We start from the raw sequence: 26,565 nt of genomic DNA, 5'->3' as shown, positions 1-26,565 counted from the left end.
AAACAGATGGGGAAACAGTGTCAGACTTTATTTTTCTGGGCTCCAAAATCACTACAGATGGTGACTGCAGCCATGAAATTAAAAGACGCTTAACTCGTTGGAAGGAAAGTTATGACCAGCCTCGATAGCATATTCAAAAGCAGAGACATTACTTTGCCAACAAAGGTCCGTCTAGTGAAGGCTATGGTTTTTCCTGTGGTCATGTATGAATGTGAGAGTTGGACTGTGAAGAAAGCTGAGCGCCGAAGAATTGATGCTTTTGAACTGTGGTGTTGGAGAAGACTCTTGAGAGTCCCTTGGACTGCAAGGAGATCCAACCAGTCCATTCTGAAAGAGATCAGCCTTGGGATTTCTTTGAAAGGAATGATGCTAAAGCTGAAACTCCAGTACTTTGGCCCCCTCATGGGAAGAGTTGACTCATTGGAAAAGACTCTGATGCTGGGAGGGATTGGGGGCAAGAGGAGAAGGGGACGACAGAGGATGAGATGGCTGGATGGCATTACTGACCCGATGGACATGAGTCTCAGTGAACTCCGGGAGTTGGTGATGGACAGGGAGGCCTGGCATGCTGCGATTCATGGGGTCGCAAAGAGTCGGACACGACTGAGCGACTGATCTGATCTGATCTGATTATATAAAATATATATTATAAATATTAAAGCACAAATATGTTGTATGTTCATTAGAAAAAAATATGAATAAACAATCTTTGGCATGTTAGAAAAATTCTTGAAAGCCAAACTGTTATCTAGTGCATAAAAATTCAGGTTTTTAAAATTTTTATTTGTTTATTTAATTTAGCTGCCCTGCAGAGCATGTGGGATCTTAGTTTTCTGAGCAGGGATTGAACCTGTGCCCCCTGCAATAGAAGCACAGATTCTTAACCACGGGACCGCAAAGGAAGTCCCCAGGATCTTTTAAACTAATTGAAGCTCTTGTTCCTCCTTGGTGAAATTAAGGAGCAGTAATAATTTGATGGGCTTCCCTGGTGGCTCAGTGGAAAGAATCTGCCTGCCAATGCAGGAGTCGCAGTTCAATCCCTGGGTGGGGAAGATCCCCTGGAGGAGGAAATGTCAACTCTCTCCAGTATTCTTGCCTGGGAAATCCCATGGACAGAGGAGCCTTGTGGGCTACAGTCCATTGGTTCGCTAATAGTTGAACACGACTGAGACTGAGCATGCACACACAAAATAATTTGATGGCCTCATGCATTTGTATACATAGTGAGTATTAAAAGAATATTTGTGGAATGAAGAAATGAAAGAGTTCTAAAATGGAGATCATCTTCTTTGCTCACGAATAGTAGTTTTCATCTGCTTTATCCTTTACAGAGCTGTTTCACCCTAATACATTTTCATCAACATTCTTGGAAAATGTTTGTTTTCTTGCTGTTTATAAAAATAAGTATTGGTATTCTTCCTGTAACTGATGGCCGTTTTACTGCTTCAGCAAGACCGAAACCTAAAAAAAATGTAATAGACGAGTTTTTTTCTTTGGGCAAAGTGAATTTACCTTTGAAATCTGTCTGGAAAGAGTCCTTCTACTTAATAGTATTAGTTCATGAACTGCCAGGGCTATAATAGGCTTTAAAAATCATCCAGAATGATGGTTCTCAAATGTAAGTCATTGGTTCAGCCAGTCAGGATTACCTGGGTAATATTAAAATACAGATTCCCAGACTTTCCCAGACTCTGACTCAGTTTGTAAGACCCGGGTTCTCCAGGTTGTTGTTTAGTTGCTGTCTTGTCTGAGTCTTTGCCATCCCGTGGATTGCAGCACATCAGGCTTCTCTGTCCTTCACTATCTCCTGGAGTTTGCTCAGACTCAAGTCCATTGAGTCAGTGATGCCATCTCATCCTCTGTCGCCCCCTTCTCTGCCCTCAGTCTTTCTCAGTATCAGGGTCTTTTCCAATGAGTTGTCTCTTTGCATCAGGTGGCCAAAATATTGGAGCTTCAGCATCAGTCCTTCCAATGAATATTCAAGGTTGATTTCCTTTAGGATTGACTGGTCTGATCTCCTTGCTGTCCAGGGGACTCTCAAGAGTCTTCTCCAGCACCACAGTTTGAAAGCATCAGTTCTTCAGCACTCAGCCTACTTTATGGCTCACCTCTTATATCCATACATGACTACTGGAAACATCATAGTTTTGACTGTATGGACCTTTATTAGGTTCTCCTGGGGATTCTGGTAATTGGCCGGGTTTGAGAAACATAGATCTGGGCCAACATCCCTCACTGGTGTCCTTTTTGTCACCATTTGAACAGGCTCCAGAGTCGTCTTTAATTCTTCCCTCTACTGCACTTTCCCTCGTAGCTAAATTCGTGGAAGCAATTATATGTTCTCTGTTTCCTCACCTGTCAGTCTCTCTCTGTCCAGAATGGCTGTCACTACTCACTAAAGATTACAGTGTCTCTAAGTCCAGTGGATATTCTTAGCCTGATGATAGTCTCTGGCTAGCATATGACACAGTTGCTCACTCCCTCTTTTGGAATGTTACCACACATTGTTGGTGATGCCACACTCTTCTCTTTGTTTCCTGCCCCTGGCATCTCTCCCAGGATTCCTTTGCCAACTTATTATCTTCGACCTCACCTTTAAGTTCCTCAGTATTTGGTCCTTATGCCCTCTCTTGGTTTGCTTGCACTGCATGACAAAGAACCACAGGCTGTGTGGCTTGAACAATGGCAGTATATGGGACTTCCTTGGAGGTCCAGTGGTAAATACAATACAGCAGGTGAGGATTTGATCCCTGCTTAGGAAACTAAGATCCCATATGCCATGCAGTGTAGCCAAACAATAAAGTATAAAAAATGAAAGTATAGTTTCTTATAGTTCTGGAGGCTGGAAGTCAAAAATCAAAATATCTGTAGGCTTGTTTCTTCGGAATCCTCTTCTTGTTTACCGGTTGCCGCCTCCTTACTGTATCCTCATACTGTCACCCCTTGGTCTGTGTGTTATCTGTGTCCTAGTCTTATAAAGGTATCAGTTATATTGGATTAGGGCTCACCATATGACCGCCTTTTACATTAGTCACCTCTTTAACATGTGAATTTGAGGGAGGGGGACACAGTTCAGTCTTTAACAGGTCCCCTTTCTTTCCTTCTGCACGCTGTCCTCTCCCTAGGTGATCTCATCCACTCTCTGTTTTCGTATTTCTTTACTTAGCTGTGCTGGGTCTTAGCGGCAGCATGTGGACTCAGTTGTGGCATGTGGGACCAGTGATTGAACCGGATCATGTGCATCGGGAGCTCTGCACTACCAGGGGAGTCCTCATCCATTCATTTTGCTTCTCTGTGTTAGTTGCCTATAAATCCGAATCTCTAGTTCTAAGACCCTTCCTTTAATCAGAGGTGGGAAGAGGACCTTCTCTTCCCACCCTCAATTGGATCATTCTTTTTCTTTGTTTATTTCTTAACTCAAAATCTGCACCTGGAACTTGCCATCCTAAGCATCTGGGCCTGACTCTTTTATTGTGTTTTTATCTCAGAGAACAGCCCCTCATCCATCCACTTGCATAGACAAGAAACCTGGAAATCACCCTTGACACCTCCTTTCCTTCACCTCACACAGGATTGAGGGAGAAGATCCACCAGTTTTCCCTTTGAAAGCTTCTCAACTCCACCCCCTTCTTTATCCAGCTGCAGCTCCCTAAATTGTAGCTACTGACTTCAGTTCCCTGGACAACTGCCATGTCTTCCTAACTGGTTTCCCTGTTCTGTTCTTTCTATCTCATTCTCCACACGGTAGCATGAATGGTCTGTTATAAATGCCTTTCTGATATCGTCACACTCGTTCCTTTCTGAAAACATGTCAGTGACTTCTGTTTATATTTAGGATGAAGATACAAATTCTTCTGTTGGCCTCAGGCAGACTTATGTCTGTCTCCATAACCTCATCTCATACCAGATTTCCTTCACTTGAAAGCATCATTGATATGTCGGCTACCTCTGGGCCTTTGCACATGCTATGTACTCTCCCTCCTACTCTCATTCCTCCAGTATCAGCCCAAAGGGTAAATTCCCACACCCTCCATTGATCCTGACTTTATAATGATGCATCTCATCAGATGATGGTCTGAGAATGCTTCTCTCACCCAGCAGACTATAAGCTGCTGGAGAGCAAGGCTGTGGGTGTATGGCTGACCGTTGTCTCCCAAACACCTAGCACAATGCTTCATAACAGAGTCTGTGTTCAGTCTGTTTTTTAAAGGAGTAAATGAATATTATTTCATTTCACTGTACCTTAATTTACTCAACCGTTTCTATGGTTGGAAACTGAAGATGTGTCAAAGTTTTCACATTAACAAACAGTACCACAATGAATATCCTTATGGATAAATCATTGCTCACATGTTTTTTTGTGGTATAGTTGATGTACTATATTATATAAGTTTCACGTGTACAACAAATAGCACTAAACTGTACTTCAGAGACACTGTGCTATGTATGGAGAGGTAAAATGAGGTAAGCTATTGGGAACAATACGTGTAAAAACTCCTATGTAAATAATTTATTACAAAGTCAGAGCATTTTATATTTTACATATAATTTACATCTTATTGCACTCTGAAATTTAAAAATGACTCCAGGTAGCACCACTCACAGGATGGATTGTTGTATTGCAGGAGATGTTCGGAATGATATTTATGTCACCCTGATCCATGGGGAGTTTGACAAGGGGAAAAAGAAGACACCAAAGAACGTGGAGGTGACCATGTCTGTACATGACGAGGAGGGCAGGCTCCTGGAGGTTAGTATGTTCCCGGTAGTCCCACTGCCATCACACACTCCTTTACAGGACTTCAGGCCTGACGTTAATTGTTCTTCACTGTAGAGTGGATTTGGTGTTTCACAAGAAAAATGTAGGAAGCCCATTAAATTTGTGAATAGCAGTTACCAGTTTTATTAATAAATTCACATAGATTCTTAATTTTATTATTTCTCCTGTGCTGAGAAAGACCTCAAGCCACCAGGATTTCAGGTGTACATTTCTAATGTAGCGATTCCCTCTCTCTCCTTTTTATTGATTTATTTTCGGCTGCACTGGGTCTTCATTGCTGCACACAGGCTTTCTCTAGTTGCAGTGAGTGGGGCTACCCTTTCTTGCAGTGTGCAGGCTTCTCATTGCAGTGGCTTCCCTTTGCAGAGCACAGGCTCTTGGGTAGAGCAGTTGAGGCACATGGACTCAGCAGTTGCAGCTCCTGGGCCTAATAGTTGTGGTGCATGGGCTTAGTTTGTGCCAAGGCATATGGGATCTTCCCAGATCAGGGATCAAATGCACGTCTCCTACGTTGGCAGGCGGATTCTTTACCACCGAGCTACCAGGGAAGCCCCTGATGTAGAGATTCTTAATCATTTTCAAGTAATTTAGACACTTTCAATCTGATAAGGTCCTCCTTTCGATCTGGAGGGTACAGGTCCTCCACCTGGTGAGCTGAACCAGTGGAGGTGCACTGCTTAGAGCTGTTACACTGGAAGGGCTCTTGGTTCGAGGTCAACTACCATGCTTTTTAGTTTTAGAGATCATCAAACGGCAGCCCAGAGAGGATAAGGTGTTCTCTCAGGGAAGTACAGGACCCAGAGGTGATGCAGGAAACAGACACAGGTGTCCTGACTTCCGGTCCATTGTTCCTCCAACAGAAGTTAAGTCTTGATTCTGACGTCATGGAGGAGGATAGGCAAGGGGTGGTCACGGCAGGCTTTTACTGCCCGAGTGACCTCTGGCTCCTCTTGTGTGAGCCATAGTTACCTGCTGGGGAGTCCACTCCATTCACTGAGTGCATCGTGGTGAGGGCACAGCAGAGTACACCATCCACCACTTCCTGGGGATGTGCTTGTCTTTGAAGGAATCAGTTGTTTAAAGACAAGTTGTCCTCTGCATAGAGGGAGAAGCAGAATGCCGTGGGCCACAATTGGGAATGATTTCTTTGTGCTGTTAGGAGAGCCCTTTCGCCCCAAGAGTTCAAGTACACATCGTGGCTTTGCTAACTAGCTTGGAAGTACCCCCACGGAGGCCTGACTCTACTGCTCTAAGTGGTTCCTTTCTAGGAAGAGCCACAACCCTAAGTTCTAGTGGACACACCACACCTATGTACCAAGTCCTTAAAACAAGAGTGTAGACAGGACCTCACACGGCTTTACATATGCAGTGTGCTTAGCTCTGGGTCACCCTCATTAGACCTCCATTCGCTGAAAGAGGAAAGAAGAAAGGAAGGAAGGACAGTATATGGTTGGAATGGAAGAGAGAATAAAAGTTTCAGCAAAGAGGAATGTTAAGCTGGTACTGGCTGCCTTAGCAACTACGCATCAAGATACTTGGACCCTCAAAGTGCTAGAAACTCACTCACTTTTTTTTTAATATATAATTTAATTAATTTATTTTTGGCTTTGCTGGGCTTTTGTCTAGTTTGTGGTGTTTGGGGGCTACTCTCTAGTTGGGGTGTGCAGGCTTCTCATTGCAGTGACTTCTCACGTTGCGGAGCACAGGCTCTAGGGCACGCGGGCTTTAGTAGTTGTAGCACATGGGCTTAGTAACTGCGGCTTGCAGACTCTAGAGCACAGACTGAAGAGTTGCGGTGCCTGGGCTTAGTTGCTTTGGGATCCTCCCAGATCAGGGATCAAACCTGTGTCTCCTGCATTGGCAGGCAGATTCTTTACCAATGAGCCACTGGGGAAGCCCAAAACTCAGTCATTTTAAATTAATTTCTTTTATTGACATATGGTTGCTTTACAGTGTTGTGTTTGTTTCAGGTATACACCCAAGTGTCTATCTGTACAGCATTATCTATCGATCATCTATGTATATTCTTTTTTAGATTCTTTTAACATGTAGGTTTTTACAACATATTCCATATAGTTCCCTGTGCTGTACAGTAGGTCCTTGTTACCTATTTTATATAGAATAGTGCGTATCTTTTCATCTCAAGTTCCTAATTATTCCCACTCCTCAACCTTCCCCTTTGGAAACCAGGAGTTTGTTTTCTATGTCCATGAGTCTGTTTGCATTTTGTAAATAAGTTCATGTCTGTCATACTTTAGATTCCACATATGAGTGATTTCATATTTGTCTTTCTCTGTCTGACTCACTTCACCACTTAGTATGACAATCTCTGGTTCATCCATGTTGATGCAAATGGCATTATTTCATTCCTTTTTATGGATGAGTAGTCTTCCATTGTATACATGTAGCACATCTTCTTAGAAAGTCATCTCACTCTTCACCCCAGAGGTAATCAGCTTATGGATGCCAATGTAAGACGTGCGCTAGCCATGTGGAGTACCCTGACTGTCTAGATAATATTATCACCTCCTAATTTTTTCTTTCCATCCAAAGAAAGCGATTCATCCTGGTGCTGGATATGAAGGCATTTCTGAGTACAAATCAGTGGTGTATTATCAAGTCAAGCAGCCCTGTTGGTATGAGACCGTCAAGGTGAGAATGTGCTGTCAGTAACTTCTGTCATACACGAAACCTCTTTTAGATTCCTTTCTTTTTTAAAATTAGGATATAGTTGCTTTACAATGTTGTGTTAGTTTCTGCTGCACAGTGAAGTGAGTCAGCTGTATGTATACATATACCCCCGCCCTTGACCCTGCTTCCCACCCCACTCCCCTATCCCACCCCTCTAGGTCATCACAGAGCATTGAGCTGAGCTCCTTATGCCATACAGCAGCTTCCCACTAGCTCTCTGTTTTACATGTGGTAGTGTATATATGTCAACCTCAATCTCCTGATTCATCCCACCCCCTTTGTCCACACATCTGTTCCCTACGTCTGTGTGTCTATTCTTGCCCTGAAGTAGGTTCATCTGTATCATTTTTCTAGATTCCACATATATGCATTAATATATTATATTTGTTTTTCTGTTTCTGACTTACTTCACTGTTTGACAGACTGTAGGTCCAAACACATCTCCACAAATGACCCTTTTACCCACCAGTGATTCCTCCTTTATCCTGAAGTTTTACACAGGTTGCTTGTGGTGTGCCATAAGAAATGAACTGATCATCATAATTCTTTAGAAGAGCATTTCTCTTTCAGAAACTTCAAAATCTTAAATAACGTTCTAGTTTGTCAACGTGTTGAAATTTGGAGAAAAACTTGTGGTTGTAATGATGTAAGAGGCTGCCAAGATGGTCCAGCAGCAAATGGAAATTTTCACACTTTCATGAGCAGTTTCCTAACATTTCTCTCCTTCTTGGCCTCTAACCAAGTTTGCTGGGCCTCTTTTCAATTTAATTATGTGGTTTTCAGATTCCAAAGCGCTCTTGAGATCAGTCAGCTCATGTGAGCCTTGCAATAGCTCTGCAACTGAAATGGCCTGAGTTACAGTACCCCTTTTTCTTTTTGTTAATCGTTCACCACACTGAGCAGCATGGGGGATCTTAGTTCTCCCACCAGGGATCCAACTTGGGTACCACCTGCATTGGAAGGCAGAGTCTTAGCCACTGGACCACAAGGTAAGTCCCAACAGTAGCCCTTTTTCTAAAGAGGTAACTGAACTCAGAGAAGTGAAGTAGCCATGTTCCTCTAGCTGCTCTCTGTCAGAGTCTACACTAGAGCCCACTTTTTCTGAAACCTAGGCTCCACTAGCTCTTTCTTTTTTTATTATTTTATAATTGAAGTATAATTTATTTGCAGTGCTGTGTTAATTTTGGCTGTACAGCAAAGCAATTCCATTATCTATATGTATTTCTAGTTTTTGTTTAGTCACTAAGTCCTGTCTAACTCTTTGTTACCCCATGGACTGTAGCCTGCCAGGCTTCTCTGTCCATGGAATTTCCCAGGCAACAATACTGGAGTGAGTTGCCATTTCTGTCTCCAGGATATCCTTCCAACCCGATAGAACCACATCTCCTGCATTAGCAGGGGGATCCTTTACCACTGAGCCACCCGAGAAGCTCATCCATATATATATATATATATATATATTCTGTTGAATATTCTTTTCCATTATGACTGAGATCAGGATACTGAATATAGGTCCTTGTGCTGTACAATGGAACTTTGTTGCTTATCCACGTTGACTTTCTGATTGTCAGAGTCTTAAAAACTCTAAATAACTAAAAAATAAATTGCCCTTGTATCTTAATTCAGAAGTAACCATCCTCCACAATGGTTGGAGGCATAATAAATGCACAAAGATGGGCACAATAAAGGACAGAAATGGTATGGACCTAACAGAAACAGAAGATATTAAAAAGAGGTGGCAAGAATACACAGAAGAACCACGATGATGTGATCACTCACCTAGAGCCAGACATCCTGGAATGCAAAGTCAAGTGGGCCTTAGGAAGCATCACTGTGAACAAAGCTAGTGGAGGTGATGGAATTCCAGTTGAGCTATTTCAAATGCTAAAAGATGATGCTGTCGAAGTGCTGCACTCAACATACCAGCAAATTTGGAAAACTCAGCAGTGGCCATGGGACTGGAAAAGATCAGTTTTCATTCCAATCCCAAAGAAAGGCAATGCCAAACGATGTTCAAACTACTGCACAATTGCACTCATCTCACATGCCAGCAAAGTAATGCTCAAAATTCTCCAAGCCAGGCAGTGAACTGTGAACTTCCAGATGTTCAAGCTGGATTTAGAAAAGGCAAAGGAGCCAGAGATCAAATTGCCAACATCTGCTGGATCATCAAAAAAGCAAGAGAGTTCCAGAAAAACATTTACTTCTGCTTTATTGACTACGCCACAGTCTTTGACTGTGTGGATCATAGCAAACTGTGGAAAATTTTTAACAAGATGGGAATACCAGATCACCTGATCTGCCTCTTGAGAAATCTGTATGCAGGTCAGGAAGCAACAGTTAGAACTGGACATGGAACTACAGACTGGTTCCAAACAGGAAAAGGAGTACGTCAAGGCTATATATTGTCACCCTGCTTATTTAACTTATGTACAGAGTACATCATGAGAAATGCTGGGGTGGATGAAGCACAAGCTGGAATCAAGATTGCTGGGAGAAATACCAATAACCTGAGATATGCAGATGACATCATCCTTATGGCAGAAAGCAAAGAAAAACTAAAGAGCCTCTTGATGAATGTGAAAGATGAGAGTGAAAAAATTGGTTTAAAACTAAACTTTCAGAAAACTAATATCATGGCATCTGGTGCCATTGCTTCATTGGAAATAGATGGGGAAACAGTGGCAAGACTTTTTTGGGGGGCTCCAAAATCACTGCAGATGGTGACTCCAGCCATGAAATTAAAAGACGCTTGCTCCTTGGAAGAAAAGTTATCACCAACCAAGATAGTATATGCAAAAGCAGAGACATTACTTTGCCAACAAAGGTCCGTCTAGTCAAAACTATGGTTTTTCCAGTAGTTATGTATGAATGTGAGAGTTGGAACATAAAGAAAGCTGAGTGTCGAAGAATTGATGCTTTTGAATTGTGGTGTTGGAGAAGACTTGAGAGTCCCTTGGACTGCAAGGAGATCCAGCCAGTCAATCCTAAAGGAAATCAGTCCTGAATATTCATTGGAAGAACTGATGCTAAAGCTGAAACTCCAATACTTTGGCCACCTGATGTGAAGAACTGACTCATTTGAAAAGACCCTGATGCTGGGAATGATTGAAGGCGGGAGAAGAAGGGGACGACAGAGGATGGAATGGTTTGGTGGCATTACCAACTCCATGGACATGAGCTTGAGTAAACTCCGGGAGTCGGTGATGGACAGGGAAGGCTGGCGTGCTGCAGTCCATGGGGTCGCAAAGAGTCAGACACAACTGAGCAACTGAACTGAACCATCCTCCACAATTTTACATACTTAATATGTCTTGAATCATGCTGTGCATGCAAGTTTAAACTAGGAATAAAACCACCATATGACCCAGCAATCCCACTCCTAGGCATATACTCTGAGGAAACCAAAATTGAAAAAGACACGTGTATCCCTTGTTCATTGCAGCACTGTTTACAATAGCTAGAATATGGAAGCAACCTAGATGTCCGTCAAGAGATGAATGGATAAAAAACACCAATACAGTATACTAACGCATATATATGGAATTTAGAAAGATGGTAACAATAACCCTGTGTACGAGACAGCAAAAGAGACACTGATGTATAGAATAGTCTTACGGACTCTGTGGGAGAGGGAGAGGGTGGGAAGATTTGGGAGAATGACATTGAAACATGTAAAATATCATGTAAGAAACGAGTTGCCAGTCCAGGTTCGATGCACGATACTGGGTGCTTGGGGCTAGTGCACTGGGACGACCCAGAGGGATGGTATGGGGAGGGAGGAGGGAGGAGGGTTCAGGATGGGGAACACATGTATACCTGTGGTGGATTCATTTTGATATTTGGCAAAACTAATACAATTATGTAAAGTTTAAAAATAAAATTTAAAAAAAAAGAAATTGTGGTACATAGGTACAATAGAATAATACTCAGCCATAAAAAGGAATGCGTTTGAGTCAGTTCTGATGAGGTGGATGAACCTAGAACCTATTATACAGAGTGAAGTGAGTCAGAGAGAGAGAGATAAATATCGTATTCTAACACATATATATGGAATCTAGAAGAATGGTACTGAAGAACTTACTTACAGGGCAGCAGTGGGGAAACAGACATAGAGAATAGACTTACGGACATGGGGAGAGGGGAGGATGGAATGAGATGTATGGAAAGAGTAACATGGAAGCTTACATTATCATATGTAAAATAGAGGGCCAATGGGAATTTGCGTTGTGCCTCAGGAAACTCAAACAGGGGCTCTGTATCAACCTAGAGGGGTGGGATGGGGAGGGAGCTGGGAGGGAGGTTCAAAAGGGAGGGGATATATGTATACCTATGGCTGATTCATGTTGAGATTTGATAGATATTTGCACAATAGTCCATTATATAACCACACCATAATTAAACTCTTGCCACAAATTCTCTGCTCTCTACATTGCCCCATGCCTCTGTTTTCCCTGTCTCTTCTCTACATATAAGCAGCAAAAAGAAAAAGCTTCCTTTTCTCCAGTATTTTATCTTTTTGTTCTAGTGTGTGTATGTGCTCAGTCATGTCTGACTCTTTGTGACCTCATGGACTGTAGCCTGCCAGGGTCCTCTGTCCATGGGTTTCTCCAGGCAAGAATACTGGAATGGGTTGCCATTTCCCTCTCATGGGAACCTTCCCGACCCCGGAATCGATCGTGGGTCTTCTGCCTTGGCAGGCAGATTCTTTACCACTGAGCCACCAGGAAAGCCCTTTCCTTCTGTTATAGTCCCTAAATGTTATTGTATTCACGTACAGCTTGTAGTCTGAAAGGTACAGGTACTGATGTTTTCACTCTGAAGCATCTCCTGCTTCATACTTGAGAAGACACTAGAAATTTGTAGTATCTCCGCTTTCAGAATCTATGATAAATAGCAAAGATGATCTCTTGAGCTTTACTTGGTTTTGAGAAATAGCTAAAGCTCTCTTGACTGAAGTCCTCCATGAAATCTCACTCTATCACAATGACTCCTTATGACCAGATACTAAAATGGGCCTCATTTTATAAAATGAGCTTTGCGTGCCAAGGACTGAATTAATATAAACTCGTAATTCTGAATTATTATACAGGTGTCCATTGCTATAGAAGAAGTTACTCGCTGCCATATAAGGTTTACCTTCCGACACCGGTCGTCTCAGGAATGTAAGTATTAGGAGGTCTGTGACATACTTTCATCAAAACAATATCTTTCATCAAAAAAACCTCCTGCTTGACAGCACTTTTGTGTGTCTGTAGAACAAGATATTTGGCATCTTTGAGGATTCACTGGTGCTAAGGAAATATTTTTTAATGAATTTTTCTAGGTTTCCAGGATTCGTGTTGTTCATTCTGTATCAGAATTTCCCCAAAATGTGTTCTGTGAGTACTAAGGTTCTCTAAGATGCTAATAGATGTTCTCTGACACAATGAGTTTCACAGTTGGATAGAGATAGGAAATGCTTGTGTATTATATTTTCCTCTTAGGCATTCACAGTGTATGTTGTCATATTGCTGAGAAATCCTGAAGCCAGAAAAGTTTTTAATCTCTAGTTTCCCCAATTTTTTTCTAATGAAAGAACTATTTCAAATTTTAGATCATAGTTCATGAGTTGACATTTCTAAAGTACGAACAAAGGAGAATATTGTTTATTTTCCGATTGATCACAAGTGTCTGGAAGTGTTGTTCTTATTCAGCACTGCATGAAAGTCCAGTCCTTCCTTCCAAACTGAAATTTTTGACTGCCGTCTGCCTACCAGACTGCAGGCCAGGCCCTCAATAGCAGACAGGACTCAGGCGCTGCTCTGAAAAGTCTCTGTGATCTAGTTAGAAAGATGACTATGAAAACAGACAATGAAGGTCAGATCAATGTGACGTGTTACAACAGCAAATGTGGAGTTGTAAGCCTAGCACCCAACCCTGCCTGGGGATTTCCTACAACTCCTAAGATTTCCTACATCCTGTCTGAGCCTCGAAGATAGCAGAGGTTAACCCAGCGAAGGGTGATGGTGGAGAAATGTGTTTGAAAAAGGAAAGGGCTGCTGAAGTGGGAGCAATTATAATATTAAATTGAGCCATCTTAAAGTGCCAGTTTTATAGGTCAGTAGCAAATAGTCAAATATTAGCAATTTCGTCCAGTTCTACATTATACTAAAGGAGCATTTCTCAAGCTCTTAGTTTGTACCAAATACCATGTGGTATTTATATTTATACACTGTCTTGTTTAGTATCTACAGTAGTCTGATAAGGTCCATACTACTTTTATCCATATCTGTACATAAGGAAAGTGAGGCACAGAGATGTTAGGCCCAAGGTTGGGCTTCCCTGGTAGCTCAGCTGGTAAAGAGTCCCCTTGCAATGCAGGTGAACCTGATTTAATTCCTGGGAAGATCTGCTGGAAAAGGGATAGGCTACGCACTCCAGTATTCTTGGTCTTCCCTGGTGGCTCAGCTGGGTTCGATCCCTGGGTTGAGAAAATCCCCTGGAGAAGGGAACAGCTACCTACTCCAGTATTCTGGCCTGGCTATTCCATGGAGAAGTCCATGGGGTTGCAAAGAGTTGGACATGACTGAGTGACTTTTACTTTCACTTTGCCCAAGGTCACAGGACTAGTAAGAACCCAGATTGACACCTTGGCAGTCTGATTCCAGGCAGGCTGGAGCAGGGTCATGAAAAGTGAAGATTCTTTTCAGACCATCTTGTAGAGGAGCCATTAAAGAGTGTTGTATAGGTCAGGAGTCCCTACCTTCTGGAGTCTAATGCCTGATGATCTGAGGTAAAGCTGATGCAATAATAATAAAGTGCACAATAAATGTAATGCATTTGAATCATCCTGAAACCATTCCTCCTGCCCCTTGTTGTGGAGAAATTATCTTCCATGAAACCAGTCCCTGGTGCCAAAATGATTGGGGATTGCAAGTATATAGGTGGTGGTGGTGATCTGGTTATCTATTTATAACAGCTTTAGTCATGGTATCCCCAACCAAACTGGACACGGCCCAAGTGGCCATTGAGAGGAGAACATATGAACGGACTATAGTATAATCTTTTCATAACAGATACCTGCTCAGCCAGTCTGGAGACACACGAGACCTAGCAGAGCTTAGAGGTGTGCCTGTGGGGAGAAGGGGCCACGAGCCACCCCAGCCATAGACATCTGAGTAGGGAACATGGTGAGCTCAGAGGCCAACTCTGAAGACCAGGAGGGAGGCCCTTTCCTTCCTCAAGAGGCTGGATTCTCCCTCCCAGATGCCACAAGAAACACATAACCCCTTTTCCTGGCACATTGGCATCTTGGAAAAAGAGAGGAACAGAAACCTTAGATGGCATCACAACTTTGTTATTGTTCAATGGCTAAGTTGTGTCTGACTCTTTGCAACCCCACAGACTGCAGCACACCACGCTTCCCTGTCCTTCACTGTCTCCCGGAGTGTGCTCAAGCTCGTGTCCATGGAGTTGGTGATGCCATCCAACCATCTCATCCTCTGTCGCCCCTTCTCCTCCTGCCCTCAGTCTTTCCCAGCATCAGGGTCTTTTCCAATGAGCAGGCTCTTCGCATCAGGTGGCTAAAGTATTGGAGCTTCGGCATCAGTCCTTCCAGTGAATATTCAGGATTGATTTCCTTTAGGATTGACTGGTTTGATCTCCTTGCTGTCCACAAACCTTGAAATATAATAAATAAAATACTTGCTGAGGTACTTCCCTGGTGGTCAAGTGGCTGGGAATCTGCCTACCAATGCTGGGGTCATGGATTTCATCACTGGTCTGGGAAGATCCTACTTGCTGAGGAGCAACTAAGCCCATGCACCACAGTTACTCAGCGTGTGCTCTAGAGCCCATGCTCCAAATAAGAGAAGCTGCTGCAATGAGAAGCCCATACACAACTATAGAGTGGTCCCTGCTCAGCACAGCTAGAGAAAGCCTGTGCACAGCATCAAAGACCCAGTGCAACAAAATATAACTAAATACATATATACAGAGTGTACATACATACATACTGAGTCTGTTTTAAAACAGCAGTAGTGAGATAGCCCATGGAATGGTTTGGAAGCATGGCATTTGACCTGATTAGGTTTGATTTTGGAAATTCATACCAAAGAGTGGAGAGATGTTGGGTGGTTGAAGGGCTAAAGACAGAGAGACCTGTTATGAAGAGCTTATGGGAATACAGGGAAGTGATGAGGGTGGCCTGGACTCAGGAGGGAACAGCAGGAATGGAGAGAAGAGGTGTCCAGAGGCTCTTAGGATGTGGGGTTAGCCTGGAGGTGGGGTCAGTGTCGATACTCATTGTTCTGATAGGATGTTTGAGTGGATTCTGTTGTCATTCATTCATAAATATAGGAAGAGCAGGGTATGTGTGGGGGGCACCAGAAGATTTCAGTTAAGGAACTATTTCCTTCAGGGAGGCAGTGACATGGATAATCCATGTGGCTTATTGGAGCTCACTGTACTAATTGATGAGTGTGCGGTCGAACACCTGACTGCAGAGCCATCAGCTGTCATAGCCATCACTCCTGGTATTCTTCTGTCCTGCTCAGACATATATTCTTGTCTTTTCAGCCAGAGATAAATCAGAGCGAGCCTTTGGCGTGTCCTTTGTGAAGCTGATGAACATAAATGGCACCACTCTGCAGGACGGGAGGCACGATCTGGTGGTGTATAAGGTGGTGCTAAAGAAAGAGGCTGAGGACCTCCTTACTCCCTCTGAAAATGATTCTGAAAACTCCTTTTAGACTTCGTGTATAACTATCAGAATCTTCTCTAGAGCTGTATGTGTTCGCACCTACCAGTCTCGAATCCCAGAGGACTGTGGTCACACTAGCTTCCTGGACTCCCATCCCCTTCAGTCTAATAAATGATGGTACTGGGACTTCCCTGATGGTCCAGTGGGGACAGCCAGTCACACTTCCACTGCAGGGGGCGTGGGTTCGATCCCTGGTTGGGCAACTTGGATCCCACATGCTGTTCAGCATGGCCAAGAAAAAAAAAAAATTTTTTTTTTTTTTTTAAAGAATGGTCCCTCCTTCTTCTGCAAATGGCATCATGGAGGTGAACAGCCAGAGGTTGTTCTCTGGCTTTCTGTTCTTTGCATCACCCCTTGTGGAGTGTTGATAACTGCGCTGTTGGGCTGGGTTAGCAGGTGGTGGGTGTGGTGGTGGGTGTGGTAGGATGTGGTTTTCATATCAGCATGAGCCAGGCACCGTTTCTGTGCTCTGGGGCCCCTCTTCCTCCGGTATCAGTTTTGTCCTTATTCTTCCATCTGAGTGCTGCAGAGCTCTCATTCCCACTGAGATTTTAGAGTCGAAAGTAGATATTGAGAAGATCTCATTTGTCCAACAACATCAAGGAGGATTTTTTCAGTTGATAGCTTTTCTGAGATGAAGCTGCCTGAAGTGTATTTCTGTTAATAGCTCCTGAGCTCAGAATTAGTGTTGGAAGCCATGGCTGGCTGTTTCTTCTCAGGGGACACAATGAAGTATAACTGTGACAATTTACACATTCAAGAAAACCATCCTTACTCTTTACTTACGTATTTATAACAGACTAGGATACTGATTTCTGCTTCATTACTTATTCCATTTTCATACAATGTTTAAATTATTTCTAGGCTCAGATTTTTGAAAAATATAACACCTCAGAGTTAGAAGGGATCTACTATAAAAACTTTCTTATGCTAGAAATACACTGTGCTCATGATAAATATTATTTTATTTGCATCCAAGGGATTTTGTCTACTCTCTGGAGTCCCTGACATGCTTCCTTTGCAGGGTGACAACAAGAAGATGGAAGATGCTAAATTCTACCTGACCTTGCCTGGAACCAAGGTGGAGATGGAAGAAAAGGAGCTCCAAGCATCTAAAAACTCAGCCAACTTTGCACCAGCCAAAGACAGCACAAAGGACAGCTTTCAGATTGCCACCCTCATATGTTCCACGAAGCTCACCCAGAATGGTAGGCGTGGTGACCAGAATGACACCAGAATGGGTTTTCTGTTGGGTCCTCCTGGGCTCCTTTGTTAAATTCAAGAGACTGGACCATCAGTCTTCTGAGATGGGGTCCTAGGCTTTCTGGATTCTGCTCTTTGCGTGATGTTCTAGGTAGAACTATTAGATAACTAAAGCTTTTTATGAGGCTTCTTTGTCTATCTTTGAACCAGGATGAAAAACCTGGTGTTTTTTAAATATGGTAAAACCTACAAATGTATTCTAATGGAGGCTGTAAAATTTGAAGGTCTTATGTTTCATTCCTTCAGTGCAGCAAAGAGCTCTAATACTGTTCTTTGTATAATGTGTGTAATGAGAGATTGTGGTAGCAGGGGAAGGACACTGGCAGGCAAATATCCGTGCCTTGCTCAAGAAGGATGGCAAAGAGCAGGGAGGATTTCCTGTTAGCCTTTCCATCTGTTGCCATGTAGACTCCTCTTTCCCCATTTTTTTCTCAAGCAGTCAGAGAGTTTTCATAAAATCAGCTGAACAGTTCAGAGTCAGCTTTACTTTGTCCCTTCTTGAAATCTGATAGCAATTTTAACTTCTCTTGTGTATATCATGGCATTTGATAGCCAATAACAGCTTCTTATTTACTTAACCTATGTAATTTCTAAGGAGTGCTGCTGGATATAGTGCTCCAAGGGTTAGATGCTCTGCGGACTTGCTTTAAAAATTCTGTATCCCCTGTGCTGTGTGGATGATTCGTCCCTTTGACCTTTGAGAAGAGTTGGGGCTCTGCCTTAGGGAGATGATAAGGTAGACAAAGCAGCTGAGATATAAGGGACACTCAAGGATCATCAGATAGCATGTGTTCGGTCTTTAGAAAGGATCTAAAGATTTATTTTGGTGAATCATGGTTGGGTAGAGAATATGGATAGTATTTCAACTTGAGCAAGTGTCTAGACTCAATAGAGTGAGGCTTAGAGCTGTTACTTATGCGAAAGTAAAAGCATGCACCAAAAATGAAGCCAGAAAAAAAGCGAAACTATAAAGACGTGAAAAGATCCATGATTACAAAGGGCTCGGGCAGAGAGGGAGGGATGAACAGACAAAGAAGAGGGATTTTTAGGACAGTAAAGCTATATGCTAAATGATACCCTAATGGGTACAGGGATATATGTCGCTGGACATTTGTCCATACCCACAGAATATACAAAGTGAAGCCCAACTTAAACGACAGCCTTGAGTTCATGATCTTTATCAGTGTTGGCTCATCGGTTGTAATAAAGGTACTACAGTAATGCAGGATGTTAATAATACTGGAAACTCTGCAACCTTGAAAGGATATTTGGGAACTCTGCACTTTGGGCTTAATTTTTTCTGCAAGCCTAAAACTGCTCAAAAAAATAAAGACTGCTGTGGCTGCTGCTGCTAAGTCGCTTCAGTCATGTCCGACTCTGTGCGACCCCATGGACGGCAACCCACCAGGCTTCTCCATCCCTGGGATTCTTCCGGCAAGAATACTGGAGTGGGTTGCCATTTCCTTCTCCAGTGCATGCACGCTTGCTAAGTTGCTTCAGTCATGTCTGACTCTGTGCGATCCTATGGACAACAGCCCACCAGGCTCCCCTGTCCATGGGATTCTCTAGGCAAGAATACTGAAGTGGGTTGCCATTTCCTTCTCCAAAATAAAGTCTATTAATTAGGAAAAGAGAAACACCTTAAAAATTAAGCTAGAAAGCATTCTGAGCTTACATGTCAAAACTGTATCCACGATATAACCGTTGTTAGGGAAAAAGTAAGTATAAATAAATTGTTGATAAAAGGTTAAATCAGATCAGATCAGATCAGTCGCTCAGTTGTGTCCGACTCTTTGCGACCCCATGAATTGCAGCATGCCACGCCTCCCTGTCCATCACCAACTCCCGGAGTTCACTGAGACTCACGTCCATCGAGTCAGTGATGCCATCCAGCCATCTCATCCTCTGTCGTCCCCTTCTCCTCTTGCCCCCAATCCCTCCCAGCATCAGAGTCTTTTCCAATGAGTCAACTCTTCGCATGAGGTGGCCAAAGTACTGGAGTTTCAGCTTTAGCATCATATTGGAAATGATTAAGATGTATCAGAGATTTTAAATATTTTCAGACCCTCTGGTCTAGTACTGTGACCCCTAGAAAGTGAACGTAAATGGACAATGAGGGATGTGCACAAAGATTTTTGTAGGAGGAGGTTTCCCTATTATTCATAATGGGGGAACACAGCAAACAATCCACATGTCCAGTAGTTGGGGATGAGGTCAAAGTCTATAATGTTATTAAATGATAAAATATATGAGACTGTGAAAAAAGCTGGCTTTGCCAAAAATGTCCATTCAGGTTCCTCTGTAACATCCTCAGAGAAACATGAATGAACTTTGGGGCCAACTCAAGATTTCAAAACAAAGACATAGAAAAATGTTAACAGTACATAGAACATAACCTTAGTTTTGTTTAAATATATAAGGAGAATTTGGAGCCAGTTGCCTGGGTTCAGTTCCCAGCTCTGCCACTTGCTAGCTGGTTCATCTTAGACAAGTCACCTGATCTCACCTGCTGTCGGCCTGGACAGAGTAGGAAGAGGGGACAGATAGGGCAGCCTTGTGCATATTTGAAAAGACAGGGTATTCCCAGCAGCAGATCGTAAGTGTTATTGTTTCTCTGCTTTCTTCTAATATGATGGGAATGATAAAGAACCAGTTCAATTTATTCTGAGAAAGAAGCAGCTGAGGAACATAAGTAAACCGTCAACTCTATGAGGGCGTTTGCTGATTAGGAATGTATCTGTTCTCCTTTTACACAGAGACTGACCAGAGGTGTTGTTCCTTAGCCTTTGGAGGGCTGTTTGGACTCCAAAGGTCAAAAGCCACTGGACTTTGTCACAAACAGAGCCTGTAGGTGCTTTCATTACTTTATGAATTTTTTCGAAACTAGAACAGCTCGATTTATATGGGATCGTTTTGTTGCTGGACCGTTTGGAGGGTGAGAATAGATTTGTTCTAGAAAAGGGAGAGGAGAGTCAAGTCTCTGCAGGTATAGGCCTTGCACCAGGCTTTCACAGCTGTCTCATTTTACCCATGGACATCCTCGCACAGGAAGACACCCATGTTGTTATCATTAATGTCAATATGCTGATCAGAATGCTGAGTTAAGAAACTGAAATATTAGGCTGGCCAAAAGTTCATTCAAGTTTTTCTGTAACACCTTACCTAATACTGTGCCTGAACTCATAAGTAATGGAGTTGGATCTGAAAATACATATATGTAGCAAAATTTAGGGGTTTTTTTGTCATTTTTTTCTTTTTTAAATGTTGCAGTCCTAATCTTTTCCCAAAGGTAATCACTACCCTAAATTTGAGGACTGTCAATTAGAGGATCATGAATTCCTACATACTTCTGATGGAGATGTAAGTTGAAACAACTTTGGATAACATTAGGTAGTATCTGATATGGTTGAAGGTGGTCATTCCTGATAACCCAGAAATATACTCTAGTTTTATACCTCAGATAAGCAGCTGTACCTGTAAACCGGGAGGCATATGAGAATGTACACAGCACAGTTGTTTATGATGTCTCAAAACCACAAACAACCCATCTGGTTTTGGGGGCGTTGTTTTGTTTTTTGTTTTTGGCTGTGCTGCTTTGGCTTGCAGGATCTTAGTTTTCTGACCAGGGATTGAACCCAGACCCTTGGTGTGTAGGTGTGGGGTCCTAACCATTGGACTGGCAGAGCGTTCCCCCATCTGGTTGTTCATTGACAGTAAAATGGATGAACAAATTCTGGTACATCCATATAATGGGATAGATACTATACAGCAATGAAGTTTGTCAGAGCCATTCATCAACCTGTGTGAATCCCAGAAACACGGTGAGTCTAGGCCTGTTTCTGTGACTGTGCCACCACTTTTCTTGCCCTAAGACCTTATGGTTCACCTTTGCCAAATACATCCTTAATATGAGCACTGATGGAGCATGCAAGCATCTCTAGGGAATAAACCTCTAGGCTGATGAGCGGGTGCTTGGCAGATGCTAAAATCTGCTGCTCGACTCTTCTCTGCTGATGGCGTATCTAAGTCCTTTTCCTTAGGTAGCGCTCGTGAAATGAAGTGTAACCAGTGGAACAGAATGGTTGACTAGCCTTGGGCAGAAATAGGAGATGGGAAGCTGGAATGGACAGTGCCTAGTGGATAGGTCTAGCACAGTGTCTGTTCTGAAGTATTTATGTAAGGAGTGAAGAATTGTCTTGTGTACACTACCAGTTTCCTTGGGGCTGCTGGTTTTGATTCCATCCTGCTATGCCGTCTGATCCAGCGTGTACTGAACACCTGCTAGGTGGCTAGCACTGTGATGGCTTTAAGAATGAATACAATATGGTCCCTCCCCTCAAGTGTTTCAATCTATGGGAAGAGGCAAAGAGGTGTCAAGTGTGTCCTTACTTATTTGTCCTAATGTACATATATATGGACAAGGAGTGCAGATAGAACAGAATGATTGGTTATGTCTTCCTAGAGGGAATAAAGTTTGAAATGAGTCTTGAGGTAGAAGTAGCAGCTGACCAAATCCACAGCATTGGGTTGGCCAAAAAGTTTGCTTGGGTTTTTCCATAACATCTTTTTTTTTTCTTTTTTTTTTAAATAAATTTTAAAGTGTATTTATTTATTACCTATTTGGGCTTCCCTGTTGGCTCAGACTGTAAAGAATCCATCTGCAAATGCAGGAGACCTGGGTTCGATCCCTGGTTGGGAAAATCCCCTGGAGAAGGAAATGGCAACCCACTCCTGTATTCTTGCCTGGGAAATCCCATGGATAGGGGAGCCTGGTGGGCTATAGTCCGTGGGGTTGCACAAGAGTCGGACACAACTGAGCAACTGAGCACACATCATTTACTGGCTTCATCAGGTGTTGGCTGTGGTGCGAGGGTTTCTCTCCAGTTGCACCAAGCAGGCTTCTGAGTGTGCGAGCTCGGTAGTTGCAGCGCGTGGGCTTAGTTGTCCCGTAGAGTAGAATGTGGAATCCTAATTCCCTGCTGCCGCTGCTGCTGCTGCTAAGTCCCTTCAGTTGTGTCTGACTCTGTGCGACCCCATTGACGGCAGGCCACCAGGCTCCCCCGTCCCTGGGATTCCCCAGGCAAGAACACTGGAGTGGGCTGCCATTTCCTTCTCCACCTAATTCCCTGATGAGGGATCAAACCTGTGTTCCCTGCATTGGAAGGCAGACTCTCAACCACTGGACCACCAGGGAAGTCCCTCCGTAACAGCATATGGATAAAACCTGAATGGAATTTTTGGTCACAGCAGTATAGTATTTCTGGACATTTCAAACAAAGGGAAGTAAAGACAGGAAATGATTGAAGAACATGCCACAGCTTGGGGAGTATTGAGTTGATCTGTCTGCCTGTGATGGGCTGGCAGGCAAACCCTAGGAGGGACCTTAGCACCTTCTACTGTGAATGCTATTGGGATTTTATTTTGTTGACAGTGGGATGTCTCTAGGCATTGGAGGCTTCCCAGGAACTAAACATGTGCATGCCAGTAAAACAAACACACTGAAGCAAACTGGCTGTTCTCACGAACAGAATGCATTTTCAACTCCTTATATATGTGTTTATACAGATCCATTGATTAAAAATACATAGTGCTACGCTTACTAAAAAATGCTCTACGAATAGTAATAGTAACTTGATGTACTAGACAAAATGATAAAGTAGTAATGGTCCAGATGCCTGCTTTAGTATGACACTAAAGTGACACTTTCAGTATCTAGACATTCATTAGACCTGTAAATGGCTTGTGGTTGTGTAGTTGCTACGTCGTGTCTGACCCTGGTGACCCCATGGACTGTAGTCCACCAGGCCCCTCTGCCCATGCGATTTCCCAGGCAAGCATACTGGGTTGAATTGCCATTTTCTTCTCCAGGAGATCGTCCTGACCCAAGGATCGAACCTGGGTCTCCTGCATTGCAGGTGAATTCTTAACCACTGAACCACCAGGGAAGCCCATTGTAAGTGGTTTATAGATCCCAAATTCTGCATTTTAAATCCAAAAACACCCGAAGATTTTTGTCGCAGAGTTACCCTGCAGGCCATTCATCTGTTCTACCATCCTTCAGTATAGCAACCCATCTGATTTGCCATCTGTTTTATTTCTTTGAAGAACTCTGGGAGGGAGTATGATAGAATAGCAAGGACATGGTTTTGGGGAATCAGAAAATCTGTTATTAAATTCCATTCATGCTGTTCTCTGGCAGTTGTGTAATCTAAGGCGGGTAATTTAATTTCACAAAGCTTAAGTTTCTTCATCTCAGAAATGAAACAAATAAAATGAAACAGAATCTGTTCTTGGTTACCAAAGGGGAAAAGTGGGGTGGAGGGATAAATTAGGAGGTTGAGATTAACATATACACACCTATGAAATAAATATACATACCTATAAAACATATACATACCTATATATAACATATACATACCTATATAATAGGTAGCCATCAAGGACTTACTGAATAACACACAGGACTCTACTCAGAGTAGTTCTCTGTAATAATCTATATGGGAAATAGAATCTAAAAAAGAACATATATACATATATATGAATATATAATTTATATATATATATATATAATTATGTGTTATATATATTTACATATTATACATTACTGTGAATTCTTACATATAATTCTTATATATTATGTATACTCAGTATTATTACAGTATATATTCTTATATATTCCTATATAATTCTTATTTATTCTTATATAACAATTCTCTGTAATAATCTGTATGGGGAATAGAATCTGAAAAAAAACATAAATATTTATATATTCTTTTTACATATACATATTACATATTCTTATAACTAAATCAGGCTTCCCTGGTAGTTCAGAGATGGTAAAGGATCTGCCTGCAATGCAGGAGACCCGGGTTTGATTCCTGGGAGACCCAGGGAAGATCCCCTGGAGAAAAGAATGGCTACCCATCCAGTATCCTTGCCTGGAAAATTCCATGGACGGAAAAACCTGGTGGGCTGTAGTCCATGGGGTTGCAAAGAGTCGGACATTTCAGAGTGACTTTCACTCACTCACTATAGCTGAATCATTTGCTGTACACCTGAAACTAATACAGCATTGTAGATCAATGATATTCCAATATAAAATAAATTGTTTTTAAGTTAAAAAAAATCAGTGAAATCTCTACACTGTGGATGTGATATTTAAATGAATTAATGTACATCTGTAAGTTTGTTTTCCCCTCTGCATCCACCAAGACACACAGAGTGACAAGGGACAAATTAAGCAGTACAGCAAATTAAAGGTCGGTAGGTTATTTTAGTGATTCATGTGTAAGACGGTGATATCTTACATGAGAGGTGTGCATTCTATTCAGGAAATGTTTTAGGTTCTTGTACAATTGTGGTTGGTTTTTTTTCTCTGTGAAGAAGGAAAGATTACTAAAAGGTTTTCTTTGAGTTAGGTAAGAGACAGTAAATTAAAAGACTGCGTAAGGTTCTAGCCACCTGCAGGAGCAATGATCTCCTCTGCAGAGCTGTGTGTGTGGGTTGCTCTGCACATCTGTGTCTAACGCTTATGGTTTGTGGTTGTTCTTCCCAGTTGACCTGTTAGGCTTGTTAAATTGGCGCTCAAGCCCTCAGAATATTAAACACAACTTGAAGAAGTTAATGGAGGTGGATGGAGGAGAGATTGTGAAGGTATGTTTATTTATTCACAGGTAAGACTACAGCCACTGCATCCTTAGTTCAGCATCTTAAATGAACCCAGTGGGTGTAAACATAACCCTTAGTCTGCATTGGGAAGCAAGTGTGCCAGTTTTTAGGAAAATGCTATTTTTAAACCTCTTCTTTTGAAATCTAATTCTCCTCATATTTCTGCACTCACCAGATAACCTCTCTGTTTCTTATCTTCAGTTTTTGCAAGATACACTAGATGCACTTTTTAACATCATGATGGAAATGTCAGATGATGAAACATATGACTTCCTCGTGTTTGATGCACTGGTAAGCAATTATGCATGTTAACCTAGTGTTCATTCTCACAACTTTGTGGTTTTTGATAGTTCACTATTATAAATAATGGTGACAATATCCTCCTGCATAAATATTTATATACATCTCTCTGATGAATTCTTGAGGCAACGTTCCCAGAAGTAATGTTAGATACAATTGACTTCTTAAATTTTTTATTTATTTATTTTTGGCTGTGATGGGTCTTGAACTTGAACTTCTCTCTAGCTGCAGTGCTCAGGCTTCGTTGCCTCGTGGCATGTGGGATCTTAGTTCCCCAGCCCAGGATTGAACCTATGTCCCCTGCATTGGAAGATGGATTCTTAACCACTGGACCACCAGGGTGGTACCTAGATATGATTGACTTATAGTCAAGACCTTTTTTCTTCAATTCCTGTTAAATCTTCCTTTTTGATATGCTTTTTCTTTTTTTTTTTTTTGATATGCTTTTTCTTTCTCATTCAGGAAAATTAGGTATTTTACTATATTTGACATAAGGAATCCCTTTAACTTGATTTAAAATCGTCTGGCCCTAAACCAGAACATGGGCTTCCCAGGTGGCTCAGTGGTAAAGTAACCGCATGCAATGCAGGAGATGCCGGAGACCCAGGTTTCATCCCTAGATGGCAAAGATCCCCTGGAGAAAGAAATGGCAACCCACTCTAGTATTCTTGCTTGGGAAATATGGACAGAGGAGCCTGGTGGGCTGCAGTCCATAGGGTTGGAAAGAGTCAAAAATGGCAGAGTGACTAAGCACGCATGCGTGCATCATAAGTAGGTGCAAAGTGGTTATTTGTTGGTTGTGTGTCTGGTAGTGATAAGATGGCACCTGATAAGAGTTAACATCTGAGCAGAAAATTGAGACCCAGAAATCTGGTGAAGTTCAGTTTTTAGGGGCACCCACACTGCGCTGAGGAGAGAGACGTCGTTCAGTATTTCATTAGCTGTATCCTTGAGATAGTATCTATTATTCTCCAGGAAACCCCTCCCCACACCCTGCCCCCTCCGATTCCGTTTTCTTCCCTGACGTGTTTACCTGTGCCCGCCTGCTTTCTGTGGCGGTCAGCTCTCTGAGGCCAGGGGTGCTGGATTGTATTGTCTTCCTCCCAGCATTTACCACAGT

At 42.4% G+C, this 26,565-nt stretch overlaps 1 protein-coding gene across 1 annotated transcript in view; it reads left to right on the top strand.

Annotated features, from left to right (window-relative positions):
* Nucleotides 1-26,565, top strand: part of DOCK5 (dedicator of cytokinesis 5) — a 206,948-nt gene that overhangs the window by 90,202 nt on the left and 90,181 nt on the right. Inside the window, exons 15-21 of the mRNA XM_010840180.1 lie at nucleotides 4,626-4,750; nucleotides 7,334-7,432; nucleotides 12,564-12,636; nucleotides 16,031-16,134; nucleotides 17,239-17,422; nucleotides 25,033-25,130; nucleotides 25,347-25,436. Of these exons, the coding sequence (XP_010838482.1) occupies nucleotides 4,626-4,750; nucleotides 7,334-7,432; nucleotides 12,564-12,636; nucleotides 16,031-16,134; nucleotides 17,239-17,422; nucleotides 25,033-25,130; nucleotides 25,347-25,436 (773 nt within the window). The remainder of the gene's footprint in view (nucleotides 1-4,625; nucleotides 4,751-7,333; nucleotides 7,433-12,563; nucleotides 12,637-16,030; nucleotides 16,135-17,238; nucleotides 17,423-25,032; nucleotides 25,131-25,346; nucleotides 25,437-26,565) is intronic.

This window comes from Bison bison, unplaced genomic scaffold (assembly GCF_000754665.1).
Source record: "Bison bison bison isolate TAMUID 2011002044 unplaced genomic scaffold, Bison_UMD1.0 scf7180017864141, whole genome shotgun sequence".
Lineage (NCBI taxonomy): Eukaryota > Metazoa > Chordata > Mammalia > Artiodactyla > Bovidae > Bison > Bison bison.
Note: the sequence above shows the minus strand (reverse complement) of the source record. Positions and strands in the feature narration are given on the sequence as shown.